General features: G+C 49.3%; 2 protein-coding genes across 3 annotated transcripts; one reads left to right on the plus strand and one right to left on the minus strand.

Moving 5' to 3' along the window:
• Positions 1 to 433: 433 nt before the first annotated feature.
• On the plus strand, positions 434 to 3,789 carry PRSS8 (serine protease 8). Of its 2 annotated transcripts, none has more exons than XM_072597512.1 (6): positions 434 to 677; positions 927 to 944; positions 1,314 to 1,479; positions 1,633 to 1,904; positions 2,012 to 2,178; positions 2,486 to 3,789. In XM_072597512.1, exons 1-6 carry the CDS (start codon positions 590 to 592, stop codon positions 2,795 to 2,797), a joined length of 1,023 nt encoding a protein of 340 aa, XP_072453613.1. In that variant the 5' UTR covers positions 434 to 589; the 3' UTR covers positions 2,798 to 3,789. The 2 variants fall into 2 exon arrangements, with proteins under 2 accessions (XP_072453613.1, XP_072453614.1); XM_072597513.1 differs by having other exon boundaries at positions 434 to 569.
• A 96-nt stretch (positions 3,790 to 3,885) lies between these two features.
• KAT8 (lysine acetyltransferase 8) lies at positions 3,886 to 12,681 on the minus strand. The gene is given in 12 exon segments (XM_072597503.1): positions 3,886 to 4,092; positions 4,797 to 4,951; positions 5,184 to 5,334; positions 5,434 to 5,527; positions 5,619 to 5,759; positions 6,264 to 6,353; positions 7,105 to 7,269; positions 7,436 to 7,489; positions 8,708 to 8,883; positions 9,025 to 9,099; positions 12,104 to 12,353; positions 12,356 to 12,681. Coding segments are annotated over 12 exon segments (1,608 nt in total). The 5' UTR covers positions 12,548 to 12,681; the 3' UTR covers positions 3,886 to 4,027.
• Between the last annotated feature and the right edge of the window lie 146 nt (positions 12,682 to 12,827).

Below are 12,827 nucleotides of genomic sequence, written 5' to 3' on the forward strand. Positions count from 1 at the left end.
CATCTCTACTATAAAATCTCTCCCTGAAATCCTGTCTACATTTTTTTCCTCACCCCTAATAAAGGCCCTTTGGTGGGGTCCAAAGAAGCAGTGGTTTAGAACTGAGTAGCATTCTAGGAAAGTGTTCTTGGGCACCAAATATGAGGAAAAATAGCTAAAGCAGTTCAGACATTGACAGAAGGGTTGTTAGGATCTAAGAATATTCAAGATAAAAGGTCAGCACTGTAGGGGCACCAGAACTAACCTCCTCCCAACTCCACTTCATGTAGAGGAAGGGAGGTGGAGCTTAGTGGAGTAGGTGGAGCTTAGTGGAGTAGGTGTTACTGCTCACTGATGGGGAATAATCCCTATTGGGCTAACCTGGCCAGTGAACAAGGAGTTGGCAGGTAGGGGTGGGGCAGGGCGGGAACAGGTGACACCGGTTACCAGCTCAGCCATTCCAGATCCCTCCCTGAAAGCCTTTCGAGCAGCTCAGCCCCATTCTTTCCCTTCGATTGGTAGCCTACTGGAAGTTCTCTTGGCAAGGCACAGTCTTCTCTGCCCCCTAGGACAAACCTGTCCTGGGTCAGGTGCGTCCCAGATTGGGGCCATGAGCTGGAAGATGGGCCTGGGGTCCCAGTGGCCCCTGGCATTGGTGACATGGCTAAGCTTATTGAATCTGCTACCGCTGGGAAGGGGTGAGTGAAGGCAGCAAGGTGGAGACCAGGGGACAGTAGGTGGCCAGTTTTTCCCCTTCCCCAATTCCTTTCTGTTTCCTAGTTCCTCGGTTTGCCTGTTCCCTAGGCATTTCCCCCTCCACCCCCAATCCTGGCTGACCTAACTCTTCTCCCAAATTTTCTATTTTCATCCCATCCAAGTATTCCAGGTCCCAGCCCTGACCACTTCCCCTTTCCCGCCTGCTCATTTTCTCCTTTCTTTGCTTTCAGGGGCTGATGGGAAAGAAGGTGAGACTCTGGGGGAAGGGAAGGGAGGAAAAGGGTGGGACAAGAAGAGGAAGGGGAGGAGAAAAAATTGGGGAAAAGGGCTTTCTGTTAGAAATGAAGGGGAAGAGGGAAATAGAAAAGGGGACAGGAGAGGTGGGGGAAGAGGAGGGGAGGGAGATTGGAACAATACAGGGAGAAGATATGAAGAAAAGGGAAGGGATGAAAAAGGTAGAAAAAGAGAGGAGGAGGAAAGGAAGTATACAGAGAGGGATTGGGGGGAGGGCACCCTGAGCAGAGTTAAAGAAAGAAAAGATAAATAATTGTCTAGACAACTAGGAAAGAAGTCACAGAAGTCCCTAAACAGTGCCCCCTCCCTTTTCCCTCTTCCAGAAGTTCCCTGTGGCATGGCCTCCCAGGCACGGATTGTGGGAGGTACCAATGCCTCCCCAGGCCAGTGGCCATGGCAGGTCAGCATCACCTACAATGGCGTCCACGTATGCGGCGGCTCTCTTGTATCCAAAGAGTGGGTGCTGACCGCTGCCCACTGCTTCCCAAGGTGAGACCAAGGATATGGGAAGGCATGGAGCTGGCAGGTCTTGGGTAGGATTTTTGGGAGAGAAACAGGTCCTGCTTGGATTCAGAAATGGAGGGAAGTAGTGGAAAGGATGAGGGACGCTGTGATCCCAGCTCTCTTAACTTCGCCTCTTAGGGAGCACAGGTTGGATGAATATGAGGTGAAGCTGGGGGCCCATCAGCTTGGCAACTATAACCCTGATGCAGAGGTTAAGACCGTAGCCAAGGTCTTCACCCACCCTAACTATGTGGAAGAGGGCTCCCAGGGCGACATAGCTCTCCTTCAGCTGAAGTCTCCTGTGACCTTCTCGAGGTACATCCGTCCTGTCTGCCTACCAGCAGCCAATGTTTCTTTCCCCAATGGACTCCACTGCACCGTCACAGGTTGGGGTAACATACACAGCTCAGGTAAGGTTCCTGGGGGTGTAGAGGTTGCCAGAGCCAGTGATATTCATCATAGAGATGGAGAGGATGGAAGATTTGATATGTGCCCTTTTGATCTCCTTTTACTGCAGTGAGTCTTCCTAGCCCCAAAATCTTGCAGCAGCTGGAGGTGCCTTTGATTAGCCGGGAGACGTGCAACTGTCTTTACAACATAAAGCCTGATCCTGAGGAGCCACACGTCATCCAGCCGGACATGGTGTGTGCTGGCTTTGTACAAGGCGGCAAAGATGCCTGCCAGGTAATGGCCTGGTCATGAGAAAGGGAGGAAAAAGGAGGACACCTGAGTCCTAAAAAGCAGGGGCTAAGATACTGGATTCTACCTGGGCCCTGATGGGGTGAGACACCTGAATCTTTTAGGGGCTTGATGGTCCTAAAAGAAGCTAAAACTTAGCTGTCCAGGCTTCTCAAATCTTCCTAGTTGTGTGACCTTAGGGAATTCACTCCCTTTCTCCTTGCCTCAGTTTCCTTATATATAAAATGATGGGGTTGAATTAGATCTCCAGGGTCCTTCCTGTTCTAACCTTTGGTGGTTTCTCTATCTCCAGGGAGATTCGGGAGGACCACTCTCTTGTCCAGTGGAAGGCCGCTGGTTCCTGGCAGGTGTTGTGAGCTGGGGAGATGCATGTGGGGCTCCCAACAGACCTGGAGTCTATACTCTGACTGCTAACTATGCTTCATGGATCCATCACAAGGTCTCAGAGATCCAGCCCCATTATGTGGCCCTGACCAAAGAGTCCCATTTGGATATGGACTTGTGCAAAAAGGAGCTAGGCAAGCTCATCTCAGCCTCGGCCCTCCTGGCCCCAAGCCTGCTGCTGTTGCTCAGTGTGTCAGTCTTTTGTCACCTCCTGCTCTAGAACAGAGCACCATTTCTACAGACTTTGCCTGGTTTGGCTGGAGGGCTTAGTCCCTCATCCACTCACTGCCTCCTGGACAACTGACACTACTGATCCCCCCAACCTTAGAGGACTGAGACACTCCCTTCTTACTGGGACCTGAAGCTTCAGATTGTGAACTGTGGTCTGCCAATGGCCTCGAACACTTACTACCTTGTGTAACTTGGGGATCAATAACCTCAGACTCAATTTTCTCATCTGTCACATGAGAAGATTGGATTAGACGGCCTCCAAGGACCCTTCCAGCTATAATTCCATGAGCAATGAGGACTTTCTGATCTTTGAGCCAGCTTCTTCCACACCAGGACAGCAATGGTTCTTGGTGTGGGATCTGAGGCCTTCTTTGAGTTGTCTGTGGTCTGAGCCTTTCTTTAGTCTTATCATTTGTGGCTGTTTGTTCTCCAGAAACCTCTTGGCAGAGACCTCAGTGAACAGTCTGGGATTCTTCCACCTGAAGGGTTGAGCCAGGTACTTCTCTGGCTGCCATTGGAAATTCTGCTGCCGTTCTTGTGGAGGACTTGGCCTCTTCACTTCAATCCATGCCAGCCCCCAGAGATTTGGTGGAGACTGGGCATCTCCACAAAAACCAACCACAGACAAGGAGCCTCTCCAGCAGAGAGTAGCTCCCATAATGTGGCTCTTCATGAAGGATCATCAACTTCCTCCACATCTGGCTGACCACCCCCATCCTACCCCAGTCCCCGAAGGCACTAACAACTGGTCCTTCTTATGTAAGACCCTATGCTGTAGCCACCTGTTATTGGACTCCCTCCCTCTCCCTCTACTGCACCCTGGAGGACTGAGCCACCCTTGGGAAAGGGCTGAGGGGTGAGGGTGTTTCTGTATATACGTATGTGTGTGTGTATGTGTGTTTGTACACAGGTGCATGCACAGCAGGGGAAGGCATCACATCAGTCCTACTGAGCATAATAAACCATTTGTATAAGCCTGTGGCCTGCGAAGTCTCAATTAGGTTGTTGACCCCACAGCCCCAAACACCATTCTTTCCCTTGCTCCCTCCCCAAACAGCCAATTTTGCAACTGTACAGTGACAAGCTAAAGTGTCTTTATTAAAAAAATATTTTAGGGCTTGAAGGTGGGCAGACAAGTCTATACATATTTACAAACTGGTCTAAGACTGCCAGTGGGTAGGGATGCAGGGAGGTGAAGAGGCAGTGGTTTGAGTACCACTCACTTCTTGGACAACTTTACTTGCTTGTGCTTAGGTGGTGCCCACTTGAGACAAACTGAGTCCACTGTAGGGGAAAAGGAGAAAAAAGTCAGAGATGGGTTGGGTGGAACATGGGGGTAGGCTGCCTCTTCCTGCTCCAGGGCAAAGACCATAGGCTGGGAAAGCAAGCCATGATACCCCCACCCCCCCAACAAAGAAGTGACGTGTGCGTGCGTGTGTGTATAACATGGCCAATGGGAGTCTGACTGTGCATACCTGTTAAGAGGCATTTTTCCCCCAATGGGGTAGGAAGGGTATGAGAAAGACAAAACAGATTTCTGCTCACTGAAAACGTACAACTTTTTTTTAAAGGAAAAAAAGTCATCTGAATGTACAGCAGAAAGAGCCAGGTTCCAGGGACTGGGAGCCAAGACACAGAGGCTCAAATGTGAGGCGCCTGCCCAGTTCTGACATTCTAAGTTTCCATGAGCGGGAGCCCACGTTTGCACTAGGCCCTGGGCCAAGTTTCAATGATCCTAAGTAAGAACAAAAGGGCATACTGAGTGAGTCCTTGAGGGGGAGGGAAAACTAGCCTCCTCCAGAGAGCTTGCCATTGGTAGACAAGAGCAGGTAGGACCGGTTTTCTGGTCATGGGACAGGGCCAGCTTAGCTGCAGGGGACATAGGAAGCCTTGTGTGGCCAACAGATGGGAGCCTGAAATCCCCCAGTAAACATTCTCCTTCTGACCTCCCCCACCCCCTCTCTGTGGTTTGGGTACCTCCCCGCTACCTGTTATGGGCGGCTTCTTGTACTGGGCACTCTTCAGGTGCTCTTCCACCAGCTTGGGGGTGACACAGATGACATGCTGCCCCTTCCAGTACTTGACCATGTTGAGTGACTGCAGAGTGCTGATGATGTCATTCTGCGTGATGCTTGTCATCTGGCTTTGGGAATGAGGGTGAACAGAAGCAATGAGAACTGAGGGGCTTCCTCTCCCCCAGTCCTTGAAAGGGGGAGGGGGGAGAAGATGAGGAGGAAAGGACACGGCCACATTCCAGTCCATTTGGGGAGCCAGAGAGACAGCATGACACTTGTCCTACCTGTTGCCCTCCCCCTCTGCTCTGCCCCTCTGGTGGTGCTGGGGTGGGAGGAAAGAACAAGACTGTTCATCCTTACCTGAGGTCTTTGATGGACAGTGTGCCCCGGAAGTCCCTCAAGATCTCCAGCAGGACCCACGACCAGTAACTGCGATAGCTCAGTTTGCCCAAGTCTGACAGTGGCTTCTCTGGAGAACCCACTGTACTCTCCAACTTCGACAATTCGTAACCTTAAAGAAAGGAGGGTGGGGGTTGAGGACCCTAGCACTCCTACCCCAGGCCCACTTTCTTCCCTCCCTCCCTTTTCCATCACAGGAAACTCAACTCACTGAAGGCAATGAGGAACTTGCCATAACCTCGCCGCTGATATGGGGGGAGGGTCAGGATACAGGCCACATTATTTCCATCTGGAGATTCCTTCTCCTTCAGGGGCAGACAGGTAGAGAACTAGTTAGGAAATAGATACTGGACCATCCCAACCTAATACCCATCCCTCCTGTGCCCCAGTTGGCACCTTAGAGAAGTAGCCCACAATGTGGGCCCCCTGTCTGTCCACCTCAGTCAAGATATAGAAGACAAATGGTTCCACATCAAAGTACAGGGTCTTGTGGTCCAGGAAGAGCTTGGCCAAGAGACACAGGTTCTGGCAATAAATCTTAAAGATGGGAGGACAGAAAGGAACGGGATTAGGGGTTTCCCCAGGAAACCTCCCTCTATAAAAAAGAGAAACTTCCATTTTCCTGGAACTAAAATGAGACTGGGAGATGCTCTTGGAACTCTCCACCTCCCATTCTTCCCCACTCCAAACAACAGCCCTTAGTCTTTATATACTATTCATATGTTTTTCATATATGTATACTATAATATTATAATGATAATAAAATGTTAATCTTTATATAATAATCCCTAGAGGAGGGTCTCCTGGACGATGCTGAAATAAGCTTCTTGAGGGTAGGAAATGTTTAATTTTTTTTCATCTTTGCACAGCACCTTAAACAAAGTAAGTCTTAAATGTCTGTTAAACTGAATCCGCCTAATTTTGAGGGAAAACCTCCCCTTTGGTCTTCCCACCAAAAACAATTTCTTGAGTACCCTGAGATCTCATCAAGGACAACACTGGAGGGTAAATACTATTCCATCCCAAGGTCCTGGGGCACACCTTATGGTCTTTGCCATCTACTTCATACACCGAGATGTTGTTCTTTCGGTAGATTTCCTTGCCGGGTGGCTGTCTCCATTGGCACTGCCCCTGGGATGGAAGAATGGATGAGTTTGACTCTTATCATGGGATTAGCTCCAAAGTAGAGAGACAGTTCAGCAGACACATAGGAGAGCTTACCAACCCAAACCCCCATAGGAGACTAAAGTTGCAAGAATCCTGGTACAGGTAAATTAGTTTGGGCTAATTCAATGTGTGATTTTAGGCAAGTTGTCACCTTCTCTGGGACTCAGGCTGTCCATCTATCAAATGAGCAACATAGTCTGGACCAGGGGTTTTTAACTTGAGGTCCATGGATAGGGAAGGGAAAGTGAGAGGCGGAACAAGATTTTATTTTTATTTTCACTAACTCAAGTTTAGCATTTCCTTCAATTATTTAAAAACATTATTCTGAGGAGGGGTCCATGAGCTTCACCAGGTAAGACTGCCCAAAGACTGCTCATGACTCACAAAAAGATGAAGGCCCTTTGACCAGGAGCCTCTCTAGGGTGCATTCCAATTCAGATGTTGTAGGGTTCTTTTTCTATCAACTATTTAGGCTCTGACCTTTACCAGCCCTGATGCCCCAACCACACTTCATCTGCCATGTTAGAGAGAACTTCTAACTGTCCAAAGACTTGAGTTCTGATCCCTGCCATCACTAAGGGGACCGGAGGTGCCCTGCCAAATTTGGCATCTTGTTATGCATTCACTTCCCCAGTGGCTCTCCTTTCTATCCTGAGCCCAAAGGTACTGCACGTGCCCCCAAACACTGGTTAAGTAGGCTTTAGTCAGGTCTCACCAAATGGAAACGGTAGCTCTTTTCAAACTTCATGTACTTCAGGCAGTATTCGCAGAGCCAAAGTTTGGGCTGTTTTCCATAATCTTCTGGGAATGGAGAGAAGTACCAGGCATCAATCTCATAGTTGCCAATGTGAATCTTGTCCACGTACTTCACCTTGGTAATCTGTGGGTACATTTACCAAGTTAAAGAGACATTGAGTGGAGGCTGTCCATGAACCCAGGGGAGGGGACACATTCAAATGGGGGAAATGAGAAGAGATCACATTGACTGGAAGGGGATTCACGGTAGGGGTAGTGAGAGGCCTGGTCTCATGCCTCTGTCTGCTTACCGCCTCATGTTCCTTTTCTAGTGCTGCTGTGGTTGGATCCATTTCTGCATAGGTCTGGTGGGGAGAGGAAGAGGACAGAGGGAATAAAAAACACTTTCATCCTATCATACCCCCATCAAATCACACCTTCCTTTTAAAACTCACCAAAATTTGGACACAATTTGCAAACTATCTTCTACTACTACTGATTTCCATTATCCAACATGGGCCATTCCTGTCCCTCTCTGTACCTCTGCCCAAGGTGTGCCTCTCTGCCTCTTCTCTGTCCTTTTAGTCTAATCCTGATCAAGCTTCAAGATTAAGACCCTCTCCTACTTTCCCTTTTCTGACATCTTGCAGAACCAGTCTTGCACCTGTTTAATGATGCATTCTCTCTCACTAACATTATCTGTGCCTGATTATCTTTGACTATTTGTCATTTACCACACAACACTGTTAATTTTACTTTTCTTGTCTGTCATGTCTTATTCTCCCCAACTAAACTGAGTTCTTCTAAGTCAGAAGGCCTACTTTAAACACCTTTGTCTCCCATACGCATGGCTAAAAATTGAGACAAACTTGATCATGGACTGAGAATTGAGGACTGGAGCAGAACAGAAAGGGATAAAATTGGACCTTACTCTCTAGCAGGCTCTGGGAACTGTGAATCCCTAGAAAGGATGTCTCATGGAGAACATCAGTAGAGGGCATCCTTCTCCCACTACGACCCTTCTGTACTAGACTACTCATAACTTCATGATCTCATCCTACCCTCTATGAAACTGGTAAATGCTATTTCCTTAGTTGCAAAACAATCTACTATTTCCTCCTCTACTTTATCTCGTCTGTTGAAATCTGTCTCTTCCTTCAAAAGGGAAACATAAGCCAGGTGCTACCTCCTCAGTGAAGTTTCCTGATCCCTTCTAGCCGGAAGTGGTCCCACCTGCCTTAAATCTCTCACATCTCTGACTTTTCTCATTCACTTAATCAACTGATGTAAACTGTCAAGATCTCATGAGCTACACTGTAAATACCTGGCCAGAACTCTTGTTTTTCATTTCCATACCTTAAGCACATAATATAAGGCCAAGTGCTAATAAACAACAACTACGCTTTAGAGCAAAAAGGGCTTCAGAAGGCTCAATTGGTCACCTCCATCATGTTACAGAGGAGGCAGATACACAAAGTTTAAGTGGTTTTTCCCAGAGTGACTCAGTTAATCAGTGGCAAAGTCCATCAAAGAGCGCCTATGTCCTGGTTCCCCCTCAGGCCTCCAAAGGTGGCTACAGAGACCTTCTGTACATGGTTGATCTCATCATGCTTTCGTTTCTGGTTTCGGGTGATCTTGCGCTCAGGCTGCTCTGCCAGCTCACTTAGGTACTTCTCAGAGTTCTTCTGAACAGCTTCTTTCACCGTCTTGGTCAAGGCCAGCCGATTCTTGTCCACCCATTCATCCAGCCGACGGTTAACTGAGAGAGGTGAGAAGTTAATAGGAGAAAATTCAGGTGTTCCACCCACTTCCCCATTCTAGGTTCTGTTCCTTGAGGTGCCCAGTTGGTTCTTCCTGCCTAGAAAAAACTGTCCTGTCCCCAGAAAATCAAGGTACTCACAGCCCACATAATGTACGTAGAATTCCTCTCGTCCTTCTTGGTCATTCACACGGGACTGAATCACCTCTGCTGAGTCTATGGAACAAGAAACCTTGAAGTTGTCAGAAGGACAAGGCAGGGATAAAGAGGTGAGGGCCCTTGAAGAGTAAGGACCCTCCCATTCAGTGAGGACAGTTTCTAACCTCACTGGCCCACTTGTGATAATCACCAAACTACTCCTCACATCTTCCCCTGAGGAACACCTTTCTACTTTTTAATAGCTCAGTTAGGAAGCGATGGATGCACAAAACTGCTTCAAATTCTGCCCTCTTAGGCCAAACAGAACCAGTTTAATCCTCCTTCCACATAATTGCCCTTCAAATACTGGAAGAGAGCCATCATTCTAAGTCTTATCTCCTCCAAGCTTAATACCACAAGCTCCTTCAACCCATCTTCTTATGGACCAGTGTCCAGTCCTCTCACTTTCTTGATCATCTTACTCCACTTTTGTCAATGCCCTTTATAAAACATGGGTTCTAAAACTGAACGTTGTACTATAAATGTGGTCTAAGACAAGGTATAGCAGAGTTATCAATTCCATCACTGTTTACGAAGTACCAACGGATGTGCAAGGCACTGTGTTAGTAAGGGGAATGAATACTTGTATACAAAAAAAAGTATAATATGAGGTAAAGTAATGAAAACCAGCACAGGAGAGATCCAGACAAAGTGCTTTAGAAAAATGTGATGAAGGACAGAATGCTTTTAGTTGAAAGTGGGAAAGGGGAGATAAGGTTAAGGAAGGCTTCAGGAAGGCAACGGAACTTGAACTGAGCTTTGAGGTTAACATGCTGATGTAGTGAAGTGAAGAGCAAAATAATATATACTCTAGGCATGAGATGGACAGTGAAAATGAACAAGCACAATACACAATGAGAACTCAGAAAAGATATCTGTGTTAAAGAATGTTTGGTTAATATGCGACTTGCCCAAAGTAATGCATAATCAAACCTAGGTCTTATGACTCCAAAATCTCCCTAGAAAGAAGATGCATTGCCACGTGTGTCAGGAAAAAGCTCAGTTGATTCAGTCTATACAGAACTTCAAAGTGTGTGAAAGGTAATATAGTAAAATATGGTTGAAAAGGTAGATGGGAATCAAATGACAGAAGGCTCTGAATGGGAGGATAAAGAGTTTGTACTCAGAGAGGGACCATAGGTTACCACTAAAAAAAATATTTTGTTGTTGTTCTTTTTAAAGCAGGGGAACGACATATATCTGCGGATTAGTAAGCTTATTTTGGCAGTTGTGCTAAGGATAAAAGGAGAGGGAGTATGGCATAACAGAGAGCTGGCTGGCCTTGGAGCTTTGAACAAGTCACTTAATCTCAGTACTCTAGGGCTATTTTCAAGAATAAAAACGGAAAATAAATGGAAACTCTTAGGGTAGCATAGGTTAAATGACAGGTCTAGAACCTCTCTTCCTCCCCAACCCCCAAAAAATGTGAAAGAGAAAGGGAAAGACTGCAGACAATTGAGATCCATTAGGAGACAATTGCAATAATTGCTGGACCTGAAGTCAGGGAGATCTGAGCTCAACTCTGGCCTCAGACACTGCATGACCCTCTGCAAGTCACTTTACCCTTGCTACAGCTTCTTCATATGTAAAATGGGGATGATAAAAGCATTTATCTCTCAGGGTTATTATGAGGATCTAATGAAATCATATTTGCAAACCTTAGAGCACTAGGTACATAAGCCCAGCTAATCGGTCTTCCTGCCTAAAGGGTCTTCCTACCCAGTTCGTCCTTCATGTGGCTACCAAGGTGATCTTGCTCAAGTGCATGTCTATGTTACACACACACCTCTCTCTCTCTCTCTCTTTCTCTCTCTCTCTCCCTCCCTCCCTCCCTCCAGTGGCTCCTCATGACCTCCAGGATCAAATATAAATCTCCTTTGGCTTTTAAAGCACTTCACAACTTGGCCCCTAACTTTCCAGTTGTCTTCTCCTTTACTCTAGGACATCAGGCTTCTTGCTGCCCCTTCACACAGGACTCCCCATCCTGAACTAGATCCCTTTTCACTATGGCTAGAATGCTCTCCCCTTTTTTCCTTCTGCCTCCTGGCTTTCTTCAGGACTCAACTCTTGTACCACTTTCTGGAAGAAGCCTTTTTCAGCGACCCTCCTCCCTACCACTCCCTTCCTTCTGAGATGGCCTTGCTTTCATATTGTACATCTCATGTACACAGACCCGAGTTCCAAGCAAACAGGGCCATCCCCTGCATTAACGAAGCACTTAATAAATGCTCCTTTACGATGCGGGGCGATTGCAACACGTAGTCGGTGGGAGATAGGACAGACCTGAGTTAAGGTGCTTGCAAATGGAGGGAAAGAAGAGGCAAGAATGCCAACTGGCTGGAAGGAGGAAGAAGCCAAGGACAACCCTGAGGTTTCGATCTGGGAAAAGCCACCACCGTCTCAGACTGCTTTAATTCTCTGGGGGGAGGACCCTGAAGCCCGAGGACATGAAGCGATTCCCTCAAAGGCACACAGCCGGTAAGCGGTAGGCTTGCGTGGGACCCAGGTCTCCCGACTTCAAAGTCGTCACTTTTCCCACCGCGTGACTCCACCGTTCGTTCGTTTATCAGCAAAGCCAGCCTGGCACAGCGGGGGGCCCGCTGGTCTCGGAGTCCCGAACCAGCTGGGTTCAAGGCTCCCTAACACACCGGCGACTTGACACGCTAAGCCTCCGTCTCCTCACCTGTGAAGCGGGAGTGACGTACAGACAGCTCGGAGGCCAAATGCGCTCCGCAGCCCTTGGTGCCCGCGGCCTCGCTTACCTTTCCCCCCGCACAATCTTCTAAAGCTCAAGCCGGGCCACCGAACCCCAGCCCCAAGGCTCCTGCCCCTTGCCCCCGACCGCGGGCGTTCCTCTCAGGATGCCCCAGAGGGGCTCCCACGGCTCAGGTTTCCTTCTAAGACCCAGGAGGAGCCCCGGGTCCTAGAGAGAGGGCAGCGCGGCCCCTACTTCCATGCCCGTCCCCCACGTCGCCCCGCCCCCCCGGCGCCCCCAGAGCTACTCCACAACCCCCGCCCTTACGCCAGGTACTATCCGGACGTCTGCAGAGGTACGTTTCCCCGATCTCCACCGTGACCTCGGGCTCGCCGCGGGCCGGGACCGGAGGGGAGGCGCGGCCTGGGGGCGGGGAGGTCCCTTCAGCTACTGCTCTCTCCCCGCCCCCGGCCTCGCCCTCCCCCGGGGCTCCGACCGTGGCCGCTGTCGCTGAGCTTGCAGTCGCCATCGAACCGGTCGGAAGTGACGTAAGAATCAGGCGCCTCGACGCCCCCCAAACTTCCGGGTCCCGTACGGCAGAATGGGGGCTCCTCCAGCAGCGTGGGGGAGGTGGAGTCGCGTGACGTAGCGCGCCGCGATTGAGTAGCTGAGAGCACTCACGGCACGTGCAGGGGCGCGGCCCCTCGCTGATTGGTAGCCACGGCTCGGGCGGCCGCTTCTCCGCCCCGCCCCCTTTCTTCCGTACGGCATGGGCCTGCCCAGCTTTAGCAAGCGGGAACGCCCCGTTGGCTGCGTCACGAAGGCGTCAGTTTCTCCCAGGCTCCGCCCGTAGGCTGCCAGAGGTTCCGAGCATTAGGGTGGAGAGGGGATTACATTCTCCTTTCTAACCGGAAACGCTGCAAATAAAGCAGGGGCGGGTCGCGTTGCATTCCCCGTTGCTGGGCAACGGCAGACGAAGGCGGTATCCATAACTTCTTCCCGGCGCTGGCCTTTTTCCTCGTCCAGAACGGACCCCACCCCCGACTCTCGT

Source organism: Notamacropus eugenii, chromosome 3 (genome assembly GCF_028372415.1).
Source record: "Notamacropus eugenii isolate mMacEug1 chromosome 3, mMacEug1.pri_v2, whole genome shotgun sequence".
In the NCBI taxonomy this organism is placed as follows: Eukaryota; Metazoa; Chordata; class Mammalia; order Diprotodontia; family Macropodidae; genus Notamacropus; species Notamacropus eugenii.

Bases quoted from the DNA above. Each gene is read 5' to 3' on its own strand.
- PRSS8 (XM_072597512.1), top strand. From the start codon at position 590: ATGAGCTGGAAGATGGGCCTGGGGTCCCAGTGGCCCCTGGCATTGGTG. The intron at 1,480-1,632 runs GTGAGACCAAGG...TTCGCCTCTTAG, and splicing joins GCTGCCCACTGCTTCCCAAG to GGAGCACAGGTTGGATGAAT. The intron at 2,179-2,485 runs GTAATGGCCTGG...CTCTATCTCCAG, and splicing joins GCGGCAAAGATGCCTGCCAG to GGAGATTCGGGAGGACCACT.